A 15,000-nucleotide genomic window follows, 5' to 3' on the forward strand; every position below is an offset into this window, starting at 1 on the left:
GCTGGGAACGGGGCGACGATCCGTTTCAGGAGCACAAAAAGTTCTTTCCCGGTTGCGCGAAAGTAATGCTTGAATCGACTCGGCCAGATCCGCTGGCTGATTCGTCGATCGGGATTCTGCCGGTGCAACTGCCACACAATCAAGAGTATTGCACGCTCAATGCGCGTATCCGCTCCTTCGAAAACTGGACCGCTGGTAACGTGCAGGAACCGGGACGATTGGCCGAGGCTGGCTTCTACTATCTCGGGGAGGCAGACGAGGTACGGTGTTTTCACTGTGACGGTGGACTACGCCTCTGGCTCGCCGATGATGATCCGTGGTTCGAACATGCTCGCTGCTTTCCTCTCTGCCGGTTCCTGCAGCTGGTCAAGGGTAAAACATTCATCGACAATGTTCAAGGCCAAGTGGCAAGAAACCAACAAGCCGAACCCGCCGTACCTACCGCGACCTCATCACCTTCGGTCAGTGTCGTTGACGCTCCAGCTAGAACCCCCGTTTCAGTGCCGGCAGCCGCTCGAATGACCCTCGACGAAGCATTGTCGACGGAACCGGTCCAGCAAGCGCTGCAGATGGGACTTAACATCGGGCGTATAAGGGCCGCCACAAAGCGTCGACTCGAGACGACGGGGCAACCGTTTCTTACCTCGCAGGAGTTGGTCGAGGTCGTACTAGACGATCAGATCGAAGAAGAGGATCTCGAACCCAGTACCTCATCCCGGATGGAACGCAGAATGGAAGCTGAACTCCGTCAGTGGACTATCATGGGCCAGAAGCAATCGGATGTGTCCGTGGATGCCGCGCCTGGCAGTGGACCGAAGGCATGCGAAGGAAACCAAGCAACTGGTGCTGACAACAGTTGCTTGGTAACTCATGCATCCGAACAAATCAGTAGCACGCTTAGCGATGAGGCTGTGCTGCGACTGAAGGAAGAAAACAAGCGGCTCAAGGATGCCCGCGAATGTAAAATCTGCATGTCCGAGGAACTGGGCGTAGTATTTTGCCCCTGTGGCCACCTGGGTATGTATGCAATGGTCACACCTAACTTGACAACGGCTCTTTTTCTAATCAGAATATCGCTTTTGCACAGTATCCTGCGTTCAGTGTGCTCCAGCCGTCACCCATTGTCCTCTCTGCCGAGTCCTAATCAGAGGACGGGTTCGCACATTTCTGTCATAGGATCTCCGCGCGGCCCCACCACTCAAAACCAATACCACCTCGCATCAACTCATTGTGTTATAGCGTGTGTTCACCGTTCTTTTGCTATTGAAGAAAGATCTATTGCTCAGAACTCGAAGCAGCTCGATGATGCGTTAGTTAATCATGAATAATGTTAATCAATGGAAAGCGTGTTGGTATTTAACAATGTTTCACCTTCGCCCTTTTTAAATATTTATTTTGAATAGAACCGACTCTCACCTAATATTAAAGGAATATTAACGGTACCGGTGGTGGCGCTCTAATGCCTCACCTAGACAACGGTAGTATAAATTGAATTCGAACAGTTCGAATGGCTCAAGCGTGGGGAACGTAGTTAAAGGGAATGATTGCTCAAAACATATTTGAGGAAAAAAATGTTTTGCTAGACTAACTGTAGGAAATTGATTGGTGTGGTATTACCTTTCAGGACTGTCTGTTGTGGGTTATCGAATAAACTTAGTGTTGCAAAACGTGTTAAATTACGACGCAGTGTCGTTGCTGTTGACTTTGTTACCTAGAGAAATGTCGTGGTAAGCTAGTGCGCTGGTTAGTGAATGTACAGATGACATAAGCACAAGTAGGAAGAGCCGACCTTTTCATTTATTCTAAGTTTTTTCTATCGTTTCTTATACAAACAAGGTTTCAGACTGAAGGGCTTTATCTTGGTCGATCCGCGCAACACCGTGCGGTCTTTCTTGAAATTGAAGAAGTAGAACAACTTGTGCTTCAGGTCCTTGTTTTCCAACTCGAATCCACATTGTCGGACCTTCGAAACGAACTCGTTCACATTGTCGAAACGGGACGATACTTCAGCTATTTTCAGGATACCCCTGTGGCAGCGAAATGGAATGGAAATAGAGTTACTACTCCGATACGAAGACACACTAGTCTGCGGAATACTTACCCCACCTTCAGCACCCGATTCGCCTCTAGGAGAAAGTCGGCCAAGTTGGTGCCCATCAGTGAGAGACAGAACACAACCACGTTGACGAAGTTGCTCTCGAGCGGCGTGTGTGCCATATCGCAGGCAATAACGTTACTGTTGTGGGCGACCAAATCAAGAGAGTACACCTGGTTCGGTAACGATTCCGCTAGCCGTGCTTCTCCACAACCGAAATCTGCCACGATGGTATTTTTAGGGCTAGATAGGGATTGAGATGATGCATTAAAAGCCGTTCCTGCCTCATTCCAGTTGCTGCTGGCATGCTGCTACTTACAGTTTTCGAATGCTTTTGATCATTCTATCGAGCGGATTCATCGACCATTGGACTATTTGATGTCGGTAGCCCTCGTGGTAAGCAGCGAACGAACCGGGATCCTCTGCAAACAGCTGTTGTGCTTGTTCTCCGGTCGATTTATACAGCTGCTCGTTGATGAACCGAAAGCGAGAACCCTTCAACCGTTCCATCAGCTTCTCCCGTAAACTGGCCGGTTCTTTAGGAGCATCCCGGACGATGGGTTTCTGTTTGGTGTCGTTCGTTTCCTTCACTTCAGCCTTCTTACCGTTGGTAGCGCTCTTCGGTATCGGTGCTTCCGAATCGTGTTTGTTCTTCTTCTTGGATGTACTACCATTTTCAGACACGTCCGTCGGTGCCTTGCGTTTCTTGCCTTCCTTTCTCTCGTTTCCCACCGTTTGCTGGGCATCGTGCTTTGTGTTATCTTTTTTAACATTATTTTCCGGTGCGGACGATTCTGGTTTAGGCAAACGAACGGACCAACCGGGAGGCCTGCTATGATCAACGATTTCGATGCCGCCGTTCTCTACAGTCGGGGTCGTCTTTTTCACTTTATTCGTTCTTTCACGCTTTTTAGAAAACCGGAAATCTGTACCGATGCTGGGTAAATCCGTTTCCCAGTCACATTCACTAAACACTTTACTCATGCTGCCGCCGGCGGATCCTTTTTCGCGGAAAAAGGTCCAAGAAATAAATAAACGCACGTGCCTGGTAGAAGCCGTAAAATGATCGAGTAGCAGTCGTGAGCCGGTCGAGTAGCAGTCGTCGCAAGTGACAGGGGTTTGTTGTCGTTTCTTGTGGGCAGAAATAAAAAAAACCATCTGACCCGTTTTGCAGGACGATTTCCTCATTCCCGGAGTAAGTGAAGAAAAACTGATTAAAAGGCCAAAGTAGCACATCCGAGAACTTACCCTATCATATCTCCACAGCAGTGCTTTCGTCAAACTACCTTTCCGATCCCGCAACTAGAGTGTGCGTGGAACGGAGGTCACATGAGCAAATTGAGTCGCGATGTCCAAGCTACCGATTACGGATCCGGCCATTCGGATAGTTCCCTCCAAGGAGTTGAAGCAATTCATCGGCACCAAGCTGGTGGTACCGCCGTCAGCTCCTCCGACCTTGCGAGACATCCACTCGGCTTACAATAAGGCCGGGCAGCGTACCACCACGGGTAAAGTTGCGGAACAATCGAAACCAACGATTCCGAAATCCACAGCAGAGTTCACGCCCACGGAGCGTCGGTTGATTGAAGATTGTCTCACAAAACCTGAGTCGAACGATGAAACAACGGAACCAGTGTGTGTCTTCGACTCTACCGATGACACCAAGCCTGCTACGACGAAGAATTGCCTGGAATTAGCAGATATCAGATGGCTGTTTAACGCGCTGACCGAAATGCGAAAGACGGACAGCACGGTTCCGTTTCTGCACGTCCTGCTCGCCGGATGCCCCTTGGTGCTACCCGAGAATCCGGTTCAAGAGCGTAACCCTGTACTGGAGGCTCGCTGCCAGCTGCTGCGAAAGCAACAGGAAGAGCGTGATTACAACCGGATGACCAAGAACGTGGACAGCATTCGGAAGCATATGCCCGAAGAAACGATCGGCTATCAAGGTAAGAGAAAATCCCCATTACCTCTAACAGCTCGTTTCAAATCCAATTCTTCTGGCGCTCCTCACAGTAAAACAGATCAATCGGCACCTGATCGCGGTCGCACAGTTCCTGTTTTCCGTGGCAGCCGGTTTTGCATTCGGATTCGTTGGTATTGGGTTAATTGTGGGGCAGATGGACTTCGGGGTGCGTCTACTGCTCGGTATCGTCATTGCGCTCATCATTGCGTTAGCTGAGATATACTTCCTAGCGAAGCGATTGAATGCCGAGTACGAACTAGCGGTTCCGCCGCCGTTGGCACCGAAAGAGCTTTCCACGAAGGTGGTCCAATCCATTCCGATCGAAGTCCAGTCGAAACGAGGCGGCAAAAAGAAGCAACACAAAGAGTGATTTATTATCGTTTTCGATCGACTTCAGGTACATAGTAACCAGTTACTTCATCATTGTTTCGTTGTTTAAAATAAATAGGCCCATTTCATTTGATTCTGCTTTATTGATTTTAAAATTCATCCAATCGTACAATATACCCAATTCATTGTTATCTACCTTTTACCATACGTTCAAATTTGGCGTCGGGAGACTGGTGCAGGGTACAATCGGATTAGTGTTGGAGGGCAAAAGGAACGCAGAGCGTTGCATCTCCTGCACGTTGGTCGTGCTATCGCACAGGATGCGTGCCATGTTTGCCTTACGGATCTCCGTTAGCTGTCCCAACGTTAAACCCACCACTGATTGACCGTTCTCGTAGAAGAAGCGATCACCACGGCGTGTTCGCGAGAATTGTTCGTTCAGGATACAGCGCATCACGATGCCCGTCTCGGTGCCGTCTATTTTCTTCTCGAATGCCAATCCTACCGCCAGATCCAGATCGTTCACCGACCGGTAGTAGATGCTTAGCAGCTCGATGGCCTAGGATATATGGAGAAATCACAATGTAATCCTCTGTAGCGAATATTCCGACGTTCACAGTGCGAATATCACATCGTATCTTACCTCTGGTACCAACGCCTGATTATAATCTGCCCACGTGTTGGCACGCGTATTAAAACAGTACTGCACGAAATCGTTGTAGCCCGGCAAACCATGGTCTCGTGCCCGCTGAATGTCGATCGATTTCAAATCCGTTCCGAACTGATTGTTAAATCGGAACAGGAAGTGCTTGATGGCCGGATCAAGACTGTCGTCGTTTCGACCCATGGGCTGTGTGGTCATGCCACGCAGAAGTGCCGCATACCGATCAGTCGTTTCCTCCAGTATGTTCGGGTTGTTGGTGTTATCGTTGATGTCGACTTGCTTGTAAACTTGCCTGCTTTGTTCGTATAATCTGCAAAGAAAAAAGAATCGGTGAAGGTGGACTCAAAAATAGACCGCAATTGTATCGTAAGATGGCGTATATACTTGAGAGTGCCCTGAATGGCGGAATGGAAGAACCGGAAGGCGGCTGTTGTGTGTTCGTTGATCACGGATGGGTTCATCTGGGTTCCATAATCGTTTACGAAGCTTGGAGTAGCAAAGTTCAAACCAACGGAACGCATATAGGATAATCCCAGGAAGTTCGGTAGCCACTCGTTGTAAACGATGTGCTGGTACTCGGCGATATTGATACGGCGCGCCTCCTGGAACAGCTTCTCATCGGTCCACGTGGTAAAACGGGTGCGCAAGGCACGCGCGATACGATTATGTTCTCGGACGAACGAAACCTGTAGCAGGGCCAGATGAGGGCTCTGATTTGATCGACTACTATCACCGGTCAAGTAACATGCTTCCAGGGGCGTTCGCAAGGTGCATGTAGTGCTAGCATTAGGATGTCTTGGAGGCCAATCACTACCACCGCGAGTCTCTACCTTCAGCAATCCTCCAGTCAGTGTGCGCAGCTGAAGGCTTTCAGCCTGCGTGTTACCGTAGACTAGCGATAGATCTAGGAATGAGGTAACACTATTGATCTGCTCCGCCTGCGTACAGTTGATTGGCGCCAAATCGCAGGTGGTTATTGTTCGAATCAAATTCAAACATTCGATGTCACGTTCGGAGAACACGGGATCATTTTCTGCGACTGGAATAGCGAAGCAACGGGGACTCGGGCTCGGTTGAAGCTTTCCATTAGCGCAACACGTAACAGGATCTCTCACTGTAGATCGCCGACAGGGATAAATGCAATAGGAAGGTTAAAAAGATCGCGAGAAAATCCTTTTTCTAGGGATTATTTCAGTACCTCCACGTGTGAGCGCCATGTCATGGGCCACAATCTGTCCGAACTGCATGTTGGCGAGCGTGAACTGGGGACTGTTCTGCTGACCCTCGCCGAACACCTCCACCGACAGTAACCGAGGGTTAGGCAGCTCGCTGCCATCCTGAGCCAACCGAGGAGAGGATATGCCATCGTTGTACTTCGGTGGGATCAAGCGATTAAACTTGGTGTTCGCGGATCCCCACGTTGGATTCTGAAGATTGTTGCAGCTTCCATCGATCGAACGGTAGGGTTCGGTGGCAACGCACTGTGCTGAAGTTTCCCGCAGTCCACATAGCACCGCCAATAGCAACGCTAGTACGCGTCCGTAACACATCGTACCGGAACCGATGACACTGATGCTAGTTAATTCTTAAGCTGTAGCACTTTTAAATCCACTGCCCAGCCTTTCTTTATTTATACTCCGAAGATAATGTCGAATGAAGATTTTATAACAGATATTTCTGCTAACGTGTAGTACGGGCATCCGGTACGAAGTAAATACATAACTTCATGTACTATGTACGCCGAAAAACACATCTATGGCAAATAAAATAAAAAAAATACATGTTTGCTTAAGTGCTTGGTCGTGCTTATTGTGGAGATACAACCAACTACTGCGACGGAGACCTTACGAGAAATCCTCGTATACTCTTACTAAGCCACATGTTCAAATACCACATAGCTAGGTTACGGGGGAAGATGTAACTGGCAAAAAAACACACTGTCGCGGTGGAATTGTGTTGATGAACTCATGAAGGCCACGTATCAGCGCATGGCAATAGAAAAATTTCAATGTAACATTCTTGAACGGTTTCTTGACTCTTCGGAACATATAGAACACTGAAATCAACGTTATGTTTTCATCTCCTTCCAAAAGCTCTAAATTATGGAAAGTTCTAGATTAGTGCAAGTGCAAGCTGATACAAATAACCTGAAGCAACGAGCAAAAACATTCCGAAAAAAGAATTTCTGTTGTAGGTATACATTTCCCCCTGTATCGATAAAACACATGCGACAGATATTTCTGCTGTGAACTGCTCAAAATTCTTTGCCTTTAGTACTGTGGTTGCAGATTGTATTCAAAGAAAACTCTTTCACTCTTCCACTGTTTTGCACAAGACCGTTACCAGAAGCGAGCATCGAGCTGCGGCAGGGTGCTGCACAATTGCAGTGGATTGATGTCCGTTATTTGTTGGAAGGCCTGACGTTGCATCTGAGTTACACCTGGTGAGTTGTCGCACAGGATTCGTGCCATGCTGGCTTTACGAATCTCTCGCAACTGGTAAACCGTAAAGGCACCGGCAGTGTTACCATTCTCATAGAAGAACCGATCGCCACGGCGTGTACGGAGGAATTGTTCCATCAGGATACAGTGATAAGTCGGACCGGCCTGCGTGCCCGGTATGTGTCGCTCGAAGAACTCGGACACCGTTAGATCCACGTCATCAACCGTACGGTACAACGAGGCTAGCCGTTGATAATCCTGCTCGAAATAGAACAATATGAGAAAATGAGAATTCTACCTATGTACGCCGTCATTTAGAGCTTATACTAACCGCAGGACCACGCAGTTCGACGAAATCTTCCCACCGTGTGGCTCGACTTAGTCCACAGTACTGGCGGAATGCGTTGTATCCTGCAATACCATGATCACGACTGCGCTGTATATCAAGCGCCTTCAGATCCGTCCCGAAACGTTTACCGAATCGGAAAAGGAAGTGTCGGATTTCTGGATCGAAGCTTAAATCGGTACGCGCCGACGGCTGGGTGGCCATACCGCGGGTCAGCAACGTGTAGCCATCGTTCTGCTCCAATACCGTCGGGTTAAACATGTGATCGTTGATGTTTAGAGAGCCAGTGACGGCTCGTGACTCCTGCGCTAAGCTGTGAAAACGAGAAAAGGTTTCAGCGATGCTGGTGGCGATCCACCTTCGATGCACATCGCATACCTTAAACTACCCATGATGGCCGAATGGAAATATCGGAAGGCACCGTTCGAGTGTGAGTTTAGTGTGGTCGGATTGATGCTGGGATTGTAGTCGTTGACGTAGTCGGGGGTACGTTGGAGAAGGCCTCGCTGGTCCATTATATCCCTTCCGAGGAACCACGGTAGCCATTCGTAGTAGCTGATGTGCTGATACTGGGCGATGTTGATGCGGCGGGCCTCCTGGAACAGTTTCTCATCGTTCCACAGGGTGCGCTGGCGAGCGAGCAGACCCGCGATTCGATTATGCTCGCGAAGGAACGCAATATGCAGGATCGTCAGTTCCGGTGTGATGTTGCTCCGTTCATCACCCGTTAGGTAGCAAGTGTCGGTGGATAAGCGCAACGTACAGGCAGTACCTGATTGTGGGTGACGTGGTGGCCAGTCCGTACCGTTACGGTTTTCCACCTTCATTCGGCCTCCGACGAAGGCCCGTAGTTGAGCATTCTGCTGGGCGCTGTTACCGTACACAAGGGACAGATCTAGGAAGGAGGTGGCATCGTTCAGCTGCTGAGCAGGGTTGCTAACACTGCAGGCCGCTGCGTTCACATCAAAAGTACTGCGAGTGCGCACCAGATCTAGACACTGGCCTCCACCAGCCGCCGTGATTGGATCGTTCGGTGGCAGCGGAATCGGATAACATCGGCGACTTGGATTGCTTACAACGCGCCCGTTTGTACAGCAGGGCACCGAGTCGGAACCTGCGGCGGAAGTTCACCTGTAGTACGATCATGTCGGGTTACTTACCACCATAAGCCGAGCTACCTCCTGCTCTGAGTCCCATATCATGTGCCACTACTTGACCAAACTGCATGTTCACAAGTGTGGTACGAGGATCCAGCATAAATTGCTCATTGAACAACGTCAACGAGAGGGTTCGAGCACTCGGTAGGTCGGTACCGGTTTTTGAGCGGCGTGGTGTAGAGACACCGTCACCGTAATCGGCCGGTAGCAGACGACCATAGGGAGTGTTGGCCGCTCCCCATGTAGGATTTTGCAGATTGTTACATCTTCCATCGTACGTTCGGTACGGTGAAGTGCTATCACACTGTCCACGAACACGGCTCAAGCCAAACGCGATTAGAAGATAAACTCCAACGGGAGACCACATGTTTGGATCTTATCTATTCGGATCCTATTTTGCGAAGCAAACCCACGGCAGCTCCTTTTATATGCCCAAGGGTAAACGTGTGAACATTGGCACTGCTTCTTCCGGTAGAAACAATGAAACATATTGAGCTCGATAAGGTTAGGCAGATCACAATCAAGGTCTTTGTAGCTTGCCAGCGCGTTGTATGCTGTGCGGTTCTGGATTGTGGTACGTCGTAGCTGGTTAACTTCAAATAGACTATCACATCTTTTACATCAAACATTACGCATAATTTTCTAAGGAAAAAACAAATAGCCAAATTATTCTGGAATATTGAAAATTTTCTTTTTTTCCTTCCTTTTCATTTCACATATGCTGATGATTTGTTGCATGAATAAGGTGCTCTTGTTTATTTCCATGAATCCAGATCGACCACCGGCAAACTGGAACAAGGCGATACCTTGTTCGATCCCGCATCGATCGTCGCAAAAGCCTTACTTTGCATGCCCTCCAGCTTGGGCGTATTATCGCACAACAGCCGGGCGATGTTTGCTTTTCTTAGCTGCTTGAACTGCTCTTTTGAGAAACCAACGATCGGATCGGATGTTTCAAAGAAGAACCGATCACCCACCCGTGTCCGGTGGAACTGCTCCAACAGGATGCAACGGAACGTTGCTCCCACCTGTGTGCCGGGGACATGCTTTTCGAACAACCCCGCCACGGTCAGTTCCACATCGTCCACCGAAGCGTACACCGCAGCCAATCGAGCAGCGTCCTATGCACGAAGATGATATTAAATATTAATTCTAGTATCACACTTACAAGGGTTGGACGAGAGCCGCGTACCTGTGATGAGTGTAGCAAGGATGCTAATTCATCGAAGCTGGCGGCCTTCGACAGACCACACCATTCGCGGAAGCGATTGTAGCTAGGTAGGCCATGATCCCGTGCGCGCTGTATATCTATTGCTCGCAGATCATTACCGAAGGGAGCATCAAGCTTCAAGAAGTTGTGCTTAATTGCGTGGTCTATATTGAGATCGATCCGGCCCATCGGCTGAGTGGCCAAACCACGCGACAGTTGAGCGTACTTGCAGGGAGCCTCAAGGATAGCAGGATTCAGCGTGTGATCGGTAAAGCTGACCTCGCCTGCCTTGCTTCGATTCTCGTGATCCAAACTATCAAGATACGAGCAGGATCGATGATTAGCATGTTCCAATAGGTCTACTCTAACGTAAAACGATGTACTTACTGTAGCTGGGAAATAATGGCGCTATGGAAGTACCGGAATGCCGCATGCGCGTTGGAGTTGAGCGTTGTTGGATTGACATCACCACGGTACTGATGAGCGAGAACGCTTACCAAACTGCGTTTATCTCCATTTTCCGGTAGTGGAAGGAAGTTCGGTAGCCACTCGTAGAACACGATCTGCTGATACTGGGCTATATTGATACGCCGTGCCTCCTGGAACAGCTTCTCATCGTTCCAATCAGGGTGCAGTGCTGCCAAGCGCGTTGCAATCCGATTATGCTCACGAAGGAACAGGATGTGCAGGATGGCCAGATGTGGGCTCAGATTGGCACGTGCATCACCCGTCAGATAACAGGCATCGTCAGGGTTACGCTGTACACACACGGTGTTCGCATTTGGGTTCTGCGGTGGCCAATCGGTTCCATCTCGAGTTTCCACCTTCATCAATCCACCGGTAAACTGGCGTAGGGGAGTGTTCTCCTCAACGCTGTTACCATACACGACCGACAGGTCAAGAAACGATGTCACAACGTTGAGTTGTTCTGCTTTTTTGTTATTTGAACAGCTGGACGAATCGGTATCGCAATCGGTAATGGTTCGCAGGAAGTCTAAGCACTGAACACCAGCCGATCCCATTACGGGATCATCGGATGCGACCGGTATAGGGTAGCATCGTGGGACAGGGTTTGATACAAGTTTCCCTCCACTACAGCATGGTAGTATGTCCGCACCTATGAATTTAATGCACTTCAAAACCATCAGCAAAGGCTGTGACATTACCACCAGCATATCAAATCATCGTTTACCTCCTCGTATGAAGCCCATGTCGTGTGCTACCAGCTGACCGAACTGCATGCTAAGCAGAGTGAACGCTGGCTCTAAAACATTCTCATCTCCGAATAGTTTCATCGAGATAGTTCTCGCACTGGGCAGATCGGCACCATTCGTGGCCTTCCGGGGGCTCTTCACACCATCGCCATAGTCTGCGGCGATCAAGCGTTCATAGACGGTGTTGGCTGCACCCCAGCTAGGATTCTGCAGATTGTTACAACTGCCATCTAATGTACGGTATGGAGACGTCGTGTTGCAGTTAGTTGCTTGGGCACAGCTCCAACTATAGCACACTAGGAGGAGCAACTTCAGGAACATCCACATCTTGGTACACTCGATACAAGTTGGTCAATTGATTGATGGATGCTTCTCATCAAGGCCACGCTTATATAGTTCCCATCGTAACATACTGTTACACTTATTACAACTGATTACACAGATGTGAACTGTGTGCATTCGCTGTAGGTTGTAATCATTGTTTGCCACCAAGGGACAGCAAGGTAAAGCGTTGGATTAATAGCTCCATCAATTCTCTAAAACATTTTCTATCAGTTTCAACCTAATTAAAACTGCTCGCAAAGTTATAATATTCATAATGAGCTACTTTTATTTGGCGACAAGCCGTATGCTAATTATTTCAAGATAGTACTCCAATCAAACGCACGACGGTACACTATGCAGTGGACTTCCACGCGTTCAAATCCACTGCAGGCAGCTTCGAGCAGAGTTTCACCGTGTTTGTAGAGGATAGACTTAGGAAAGCATCTGGTTGCATGCCCTCCAGTCCAACCGTATTATCGCATAGTACCTTCGCCATTGTTGCCTTCCTTATCTGGCTGAGCTGGTTATGGCTAAAACTGAGATGTTTGTCGTTCGTTTCGAAGAAGAACCGATCACCAACGCGGGTACGATAGAACTGCTCCTCCAGAATGCACTGGAATGTTTCTCCTGCCTGACTGTTCTCTAGATGCTTCTCGAAAAAGCCGGCTACCGTTAGTTCTACATCCTCCACGGATGTATAGACAGATGCGAAGAGGGCTGGAAGCTAGCAGTAATACAAACATAGTTATGATGATAAGCTACTGTCACTGAACAATTTCAGGACAATTATCCTGTGAACCAACCTTCGGTGAGTTTAGTCGAGATCCCAAATCGGCAAAGCTCTTGATCTTCTTTAGTTTACACCATTTACGGAACTTGTTGTAGCTTGGCAGACCGTGATCACGTGCGCGCTGGATGTCAATCGATCTCAGATCACTTCCGACCGGGCCACCAAATTTGAAAAAGTTGTTCTTCAGCTCGTAGTCGATGTTACGATCAACCTTGCCCATCTGCTGGGTAGACATGCCTCGCGACAGCTGTGCATACTTGCAGGGAGCCTCGAGAATGTTGGGATTCAGCGTGTGATCGGTAATGGTGATGTCTCCATCACTTGTACGATTTTCGCTAGCCAATCTAATCGAGGATTACAGAGAAGCTGAGATGCTCATATGGTACGTAACTGGCATGACCAATCCCCATACTCACTGCAAGTGACCAATGGCCGCACTGTGGAAGTATCGGAACGCAGCGTTGGCATTGGAGTTGAGCGTTGTTGGGTTCACATCGGCCTGGTAGAAATTCGTGGCTTCATCCTTCTCGTTGATGATGCCACGCTCCTCCATGTTTTCCCATCCAAGGAAGTTCGGTAGCCACTCGTAGTAAACGATCTGTTGGTATTCGGCTATATTGATGCGACGAGCTTCCTGGAAGAGTTTCTCATCGTTCCAAGGTGGATTTAACAAAGCCAATTGTTTCGCAATTCGGTTGTGCTCACGAAGGAAAGTAATATGCAGAATGGCGAGATGTGGACTCAGATTGGCACGTGGATCACCCGTCAAATAACACGCATCGTCCGCATTGTTTTGCACACAAGCGTCACTTGACTGTGGGTTACGCGGTGGCCAATCGGACCCATTGCGCCTTTCCACCTTCATCAATCCACCTGTGAACTGGCGTAGGGGAGTGTTCTCCTCAACGCTGTTACCATACACGAGCGAGAGATCCAGAAACGATGTCGCACTGTTGATCTGTTCCGCCTTCTTGTTGTTCGAACAGCTGGACGGAACGGTATCGCAATCGGTAATGGTTCGCAGGAAGTCTAAGCACTGAACACCAGCCGATCCCATTACGGGATCATCGGATGCGACCGGTATAGGGTAGCATCGAGGGACAGGATTTGGAGCTGGCTGCCCCCCGCCACAGCATGGCAACACATCCACACCTGAAGAGATTTTTCAATAAAATGTTCACTCTGGGATTGGCAATCCATATCACTATTTACCTCCAGCCGTGAAACCCATATCGTGAGCCACGATCTGTCCAAACTGCATGTTGATCAAGGTGTAGGCCGGATCCAGTACGTTAGCATCGCTAAAGAGCTTGTTCGAGATAGTTCTCGCACTGGGCAGATCGGCACCATTCGTGGCCTTCCGGGGGCTCTTCACACCATCTCCGTAGTCCGCGGCAATCAACCGTCCGTAGGGGGTGTTCACCGCACCCCAGCTGGGATTCTGCAGATTGTTACAACTGCCATCCAATGTACGATATCGTGCTGAAGCGTTGCAAGCAGCTTGAACGTTGTCGCTAATTGTGTAGAACACTAAGCACAGAAACACATGCCAAGCTATGGTCATGTTGGCAAGCAAATTTTTCGGTTTGGGTTCGTTGCTGACAGAATAGCTTCTATATATCTCCGAATTGACTCAAGCAAATGGAACCGTTGTAATGAGAAAGACTGCTTGATTGCACAGATGGTATGTCACTAAGACGATTGTTCTTCTGAATAACAAGCTACGAATTGAACGCTTCAGCATATCTAGACAATTGGTTTCTTACAACCAATTCGCTCGTTTAGTAAAGCCTAGCGTATTATAATAATGTTTGCATTGATAGGTTAGACCGAACATCTGGTAGAGACATTAATATAAGCCTCGCCAGCAATTTTTACAGTTTTTAAAGTAACAGTCAATCATTCAGTTAGTATTGGATTTTTTTACGCCAAAGACCTTCACGAGTTTCCACGTGTCGAGGGCATGAGAAAAAACTGTAAGTCTGTTGAACTAAAGCTAAAACATGAGTAACAGTCTAACAGAACTGCAGCGAACAGCGGTAAACAAGCGGTAACATCTGCTCTGTGTTTGCCCTTCTCCCGAGGTTTTATGCTTTTTTCTAGATTTCTTGCTAGATATCCGTCCGAAATGATGTAAGTTATTCGTTATGTAGCCTGTTTTAGATTATTTCATTCATTAGACAACTCAATAACGCTGATAAAATAAATAGGAGATAACATCAAAACTACAATAAGTTTAAGATAAAATTATTCGTCGTCTCTTATGTAAACCAACATCTATAGCCCCTATTTTTCTGATTCGTGGCATGCAATTCCAATTTTATGTTTTACTATGGGTTAGTCGGTGAGAAGGCGCCATCCTCTTGAAGATCGTAAATATGTATTACACACGTAATTGCGGAATGTATGAAGTTGTGGATACCACGTACGAATTGTGTCCAATTGTGTACATATTGGAAAACT

The 15,000-nt window shown here is 48.3% G+C and overlaps 7 protein-coding genes across 7 annotated transcripts in view; 2 read left to right on the plus strand and 5 right to left on the minus strand.

The window, feature by feature from the left end:
• LOC125956291 (baculoviral IAP repeat-containing protein 7-B) overlaps window positions 1-1,676 on the plus strand; it is a 2,463-nt gene extending 787 nt beyond the window's left edge. Inside the window, exons 1-2 of the mRNA XM_049688015.1 lie at window positions 1-1,017; window positions 1,088-1,676. The exon at window positions 1-1,017 is cut by the window's left edge and continues 787 nt beyond it. Coding sequence (XP_049543972.1) covers window positions 1-1,017; window positions 1,088-1,176 — 1,106 coding nt within the window. The 3' untranslated portion in view covers window positions 1,177-1,676. The remainder of the gene's footprint in view (window positions 1,018-1,087) is intronic.
• A 107-nt stretch (window positions 1,677-1,783) lies between these two features.
• LOC125956294 (ribosomal RNA-processing protein 8) lies at window positions 1,784-3,079 on the minus strand. The gene is made up of 3 exons (XM_049688024.1): window positions 2,415-3,079; window positions 2,102-2,338; window positions 1,784-2,027 (listed from the first exon to the last, which is right to left on the minus strand). The coding sequence occupies exons 1-3, from the start codon at window positions 3,077-3,079 to the stop codon at window positions 1,814-1,816; spliced, it is 1,116 nt and encodes a 371-aa protein (XP_049543981.1). The 3' UTR covers window positions 1,784-1,813.
• A 107-nt stretch (window positions 3,080-3,186) lies between these two features.
• LOC125956295 (uncharacterized) lies at window positions 3,187-4,524 on the plus strand. Its single transcript, XM_049688025.1, has 3 exons — window positions 3,187-3,290; window positions 3,362-4,044; window positions 4,112-4,524. Exons 2-3 carry the CDS (start codon window positions 3,444-3,446, stop codon window positions 4,429-4,431), a joined length of 921 nt encoding a protein of 306 aa, XP_049543982.1. The 5' UTR covers window positions 3,187-3,290; window positions 3,362-3,443; the 3' UTR covers window positions 4,432-4,524.
• LOC125956289 (peroxidase-like) lies at window positions 4,501-7,045 on the minus strand. The gene is made up of 4 exons (XM_049688013.1): window positions 6,254-7,045; window positions 5,440-6,169; window positions 5,035-5,365; window positions 4,501-4,950 (listed from the first exon to the last, which is right to left on the minus strand). Exons 1-4 carry the CDS (start codon window positions 6,603-6,605, stop codon window positions 4,591-4,593), a joined length of 1,773 nt encoding a protein of 590 aa, XP_049543970.1. The 5' UTR covers window positions 6,606-7,045; the 3' UTR covers window positions 4,501-4,590.
• A 269-nt stretch (window positions 7,046-7,314) lies between these two features.
• On the minus strand, window positions 7,315-9,710 carry LOC125956290 (peroxidase-like). The gene is made up of 4 exons (XM_049688014.1): window positions 9,021-9,710; window positions 8,221-8,956; window positions 7,828-8,155; window positions 7,315-7,754 (listed from the first exon to the last, which is right to left on the minus strand). The coding sequence occupies exons 1-4, from the start codon at window positions 9,364-9,366 to the stop codon at window positions 7,395-7,397; spliced, it is 1,770 nt and encodes a 589-aa protein (XP_049543971.1). The 5' UTR covers window positions 9,367-9,710; the 3' UTR covers window positions 7,315-7,394.
• A 17-nt stretch (window positions 9,711-9,727) lies between these two features.
• Window positions 9,728-11,781, minus strand: LOC125956288 (peroxidase-like). The gene is made up of 4 exons (XM_049688012.1): window positions 11,402-11,781; window positions 10,597-11,326; window positions 10,192-10,522; window positions 9,728-10,120 (listed from the first exon to the last, which is right to left on the minus strand). The coding sequence occupies exons 1-4, from the start codon at window positions 11,748-11,750 to the stop codon at window positions 9,755-9,757; spliced, it is 1,776 nt and encodes a 591-aa protein (XP_049543969.1). The 5' UTR covers window positions 11,751-11,781; the 3' UTR covers window positions 9,728-9,754.
• A 132-nt stretch (window positions 11,782-11,913) lies between these two features.
• On the minus strand, window positions 11,914-14,162 carry LOC125956287 (peroxidase-like). Its single transcript, XM_049688010.1, has 4 exons — window positions 13,750-14,162; window positions 12,954-13,689; window positions 12,551-12,881; window positions 11,914-12,471 (listed from the first exon to the last, which is right to left on the minus strand). The coding sequence occupies exons 1-4, from the start codon at window positions 14,099-14,101 to the stop codon at window positions 12,100-12,102; spliced, it is 1,791 nt and encodes a 596-aa protein (XP_049543967.1). The 5' UTR covers window positions 14,102-14,162; the 3' UTR covers window positions 11,914-12,099.
• Between the last annotated feature and the right edge of the window lie 838 nt (window positions 14,163-15,000).

Source organism: Anopheles darlingi, chromosome 3, assembly GCF_943734745.1.
Source record: "Anopheles darlingi chromosome 3, idAnoDarlMG_H_01, whole genome shotgun sequence".
NCBI lineage: Eukaryota > Metazoa > Arthropoda > Insecta > Diptera > Culicidae > Anopheles > Anopheles darlingi.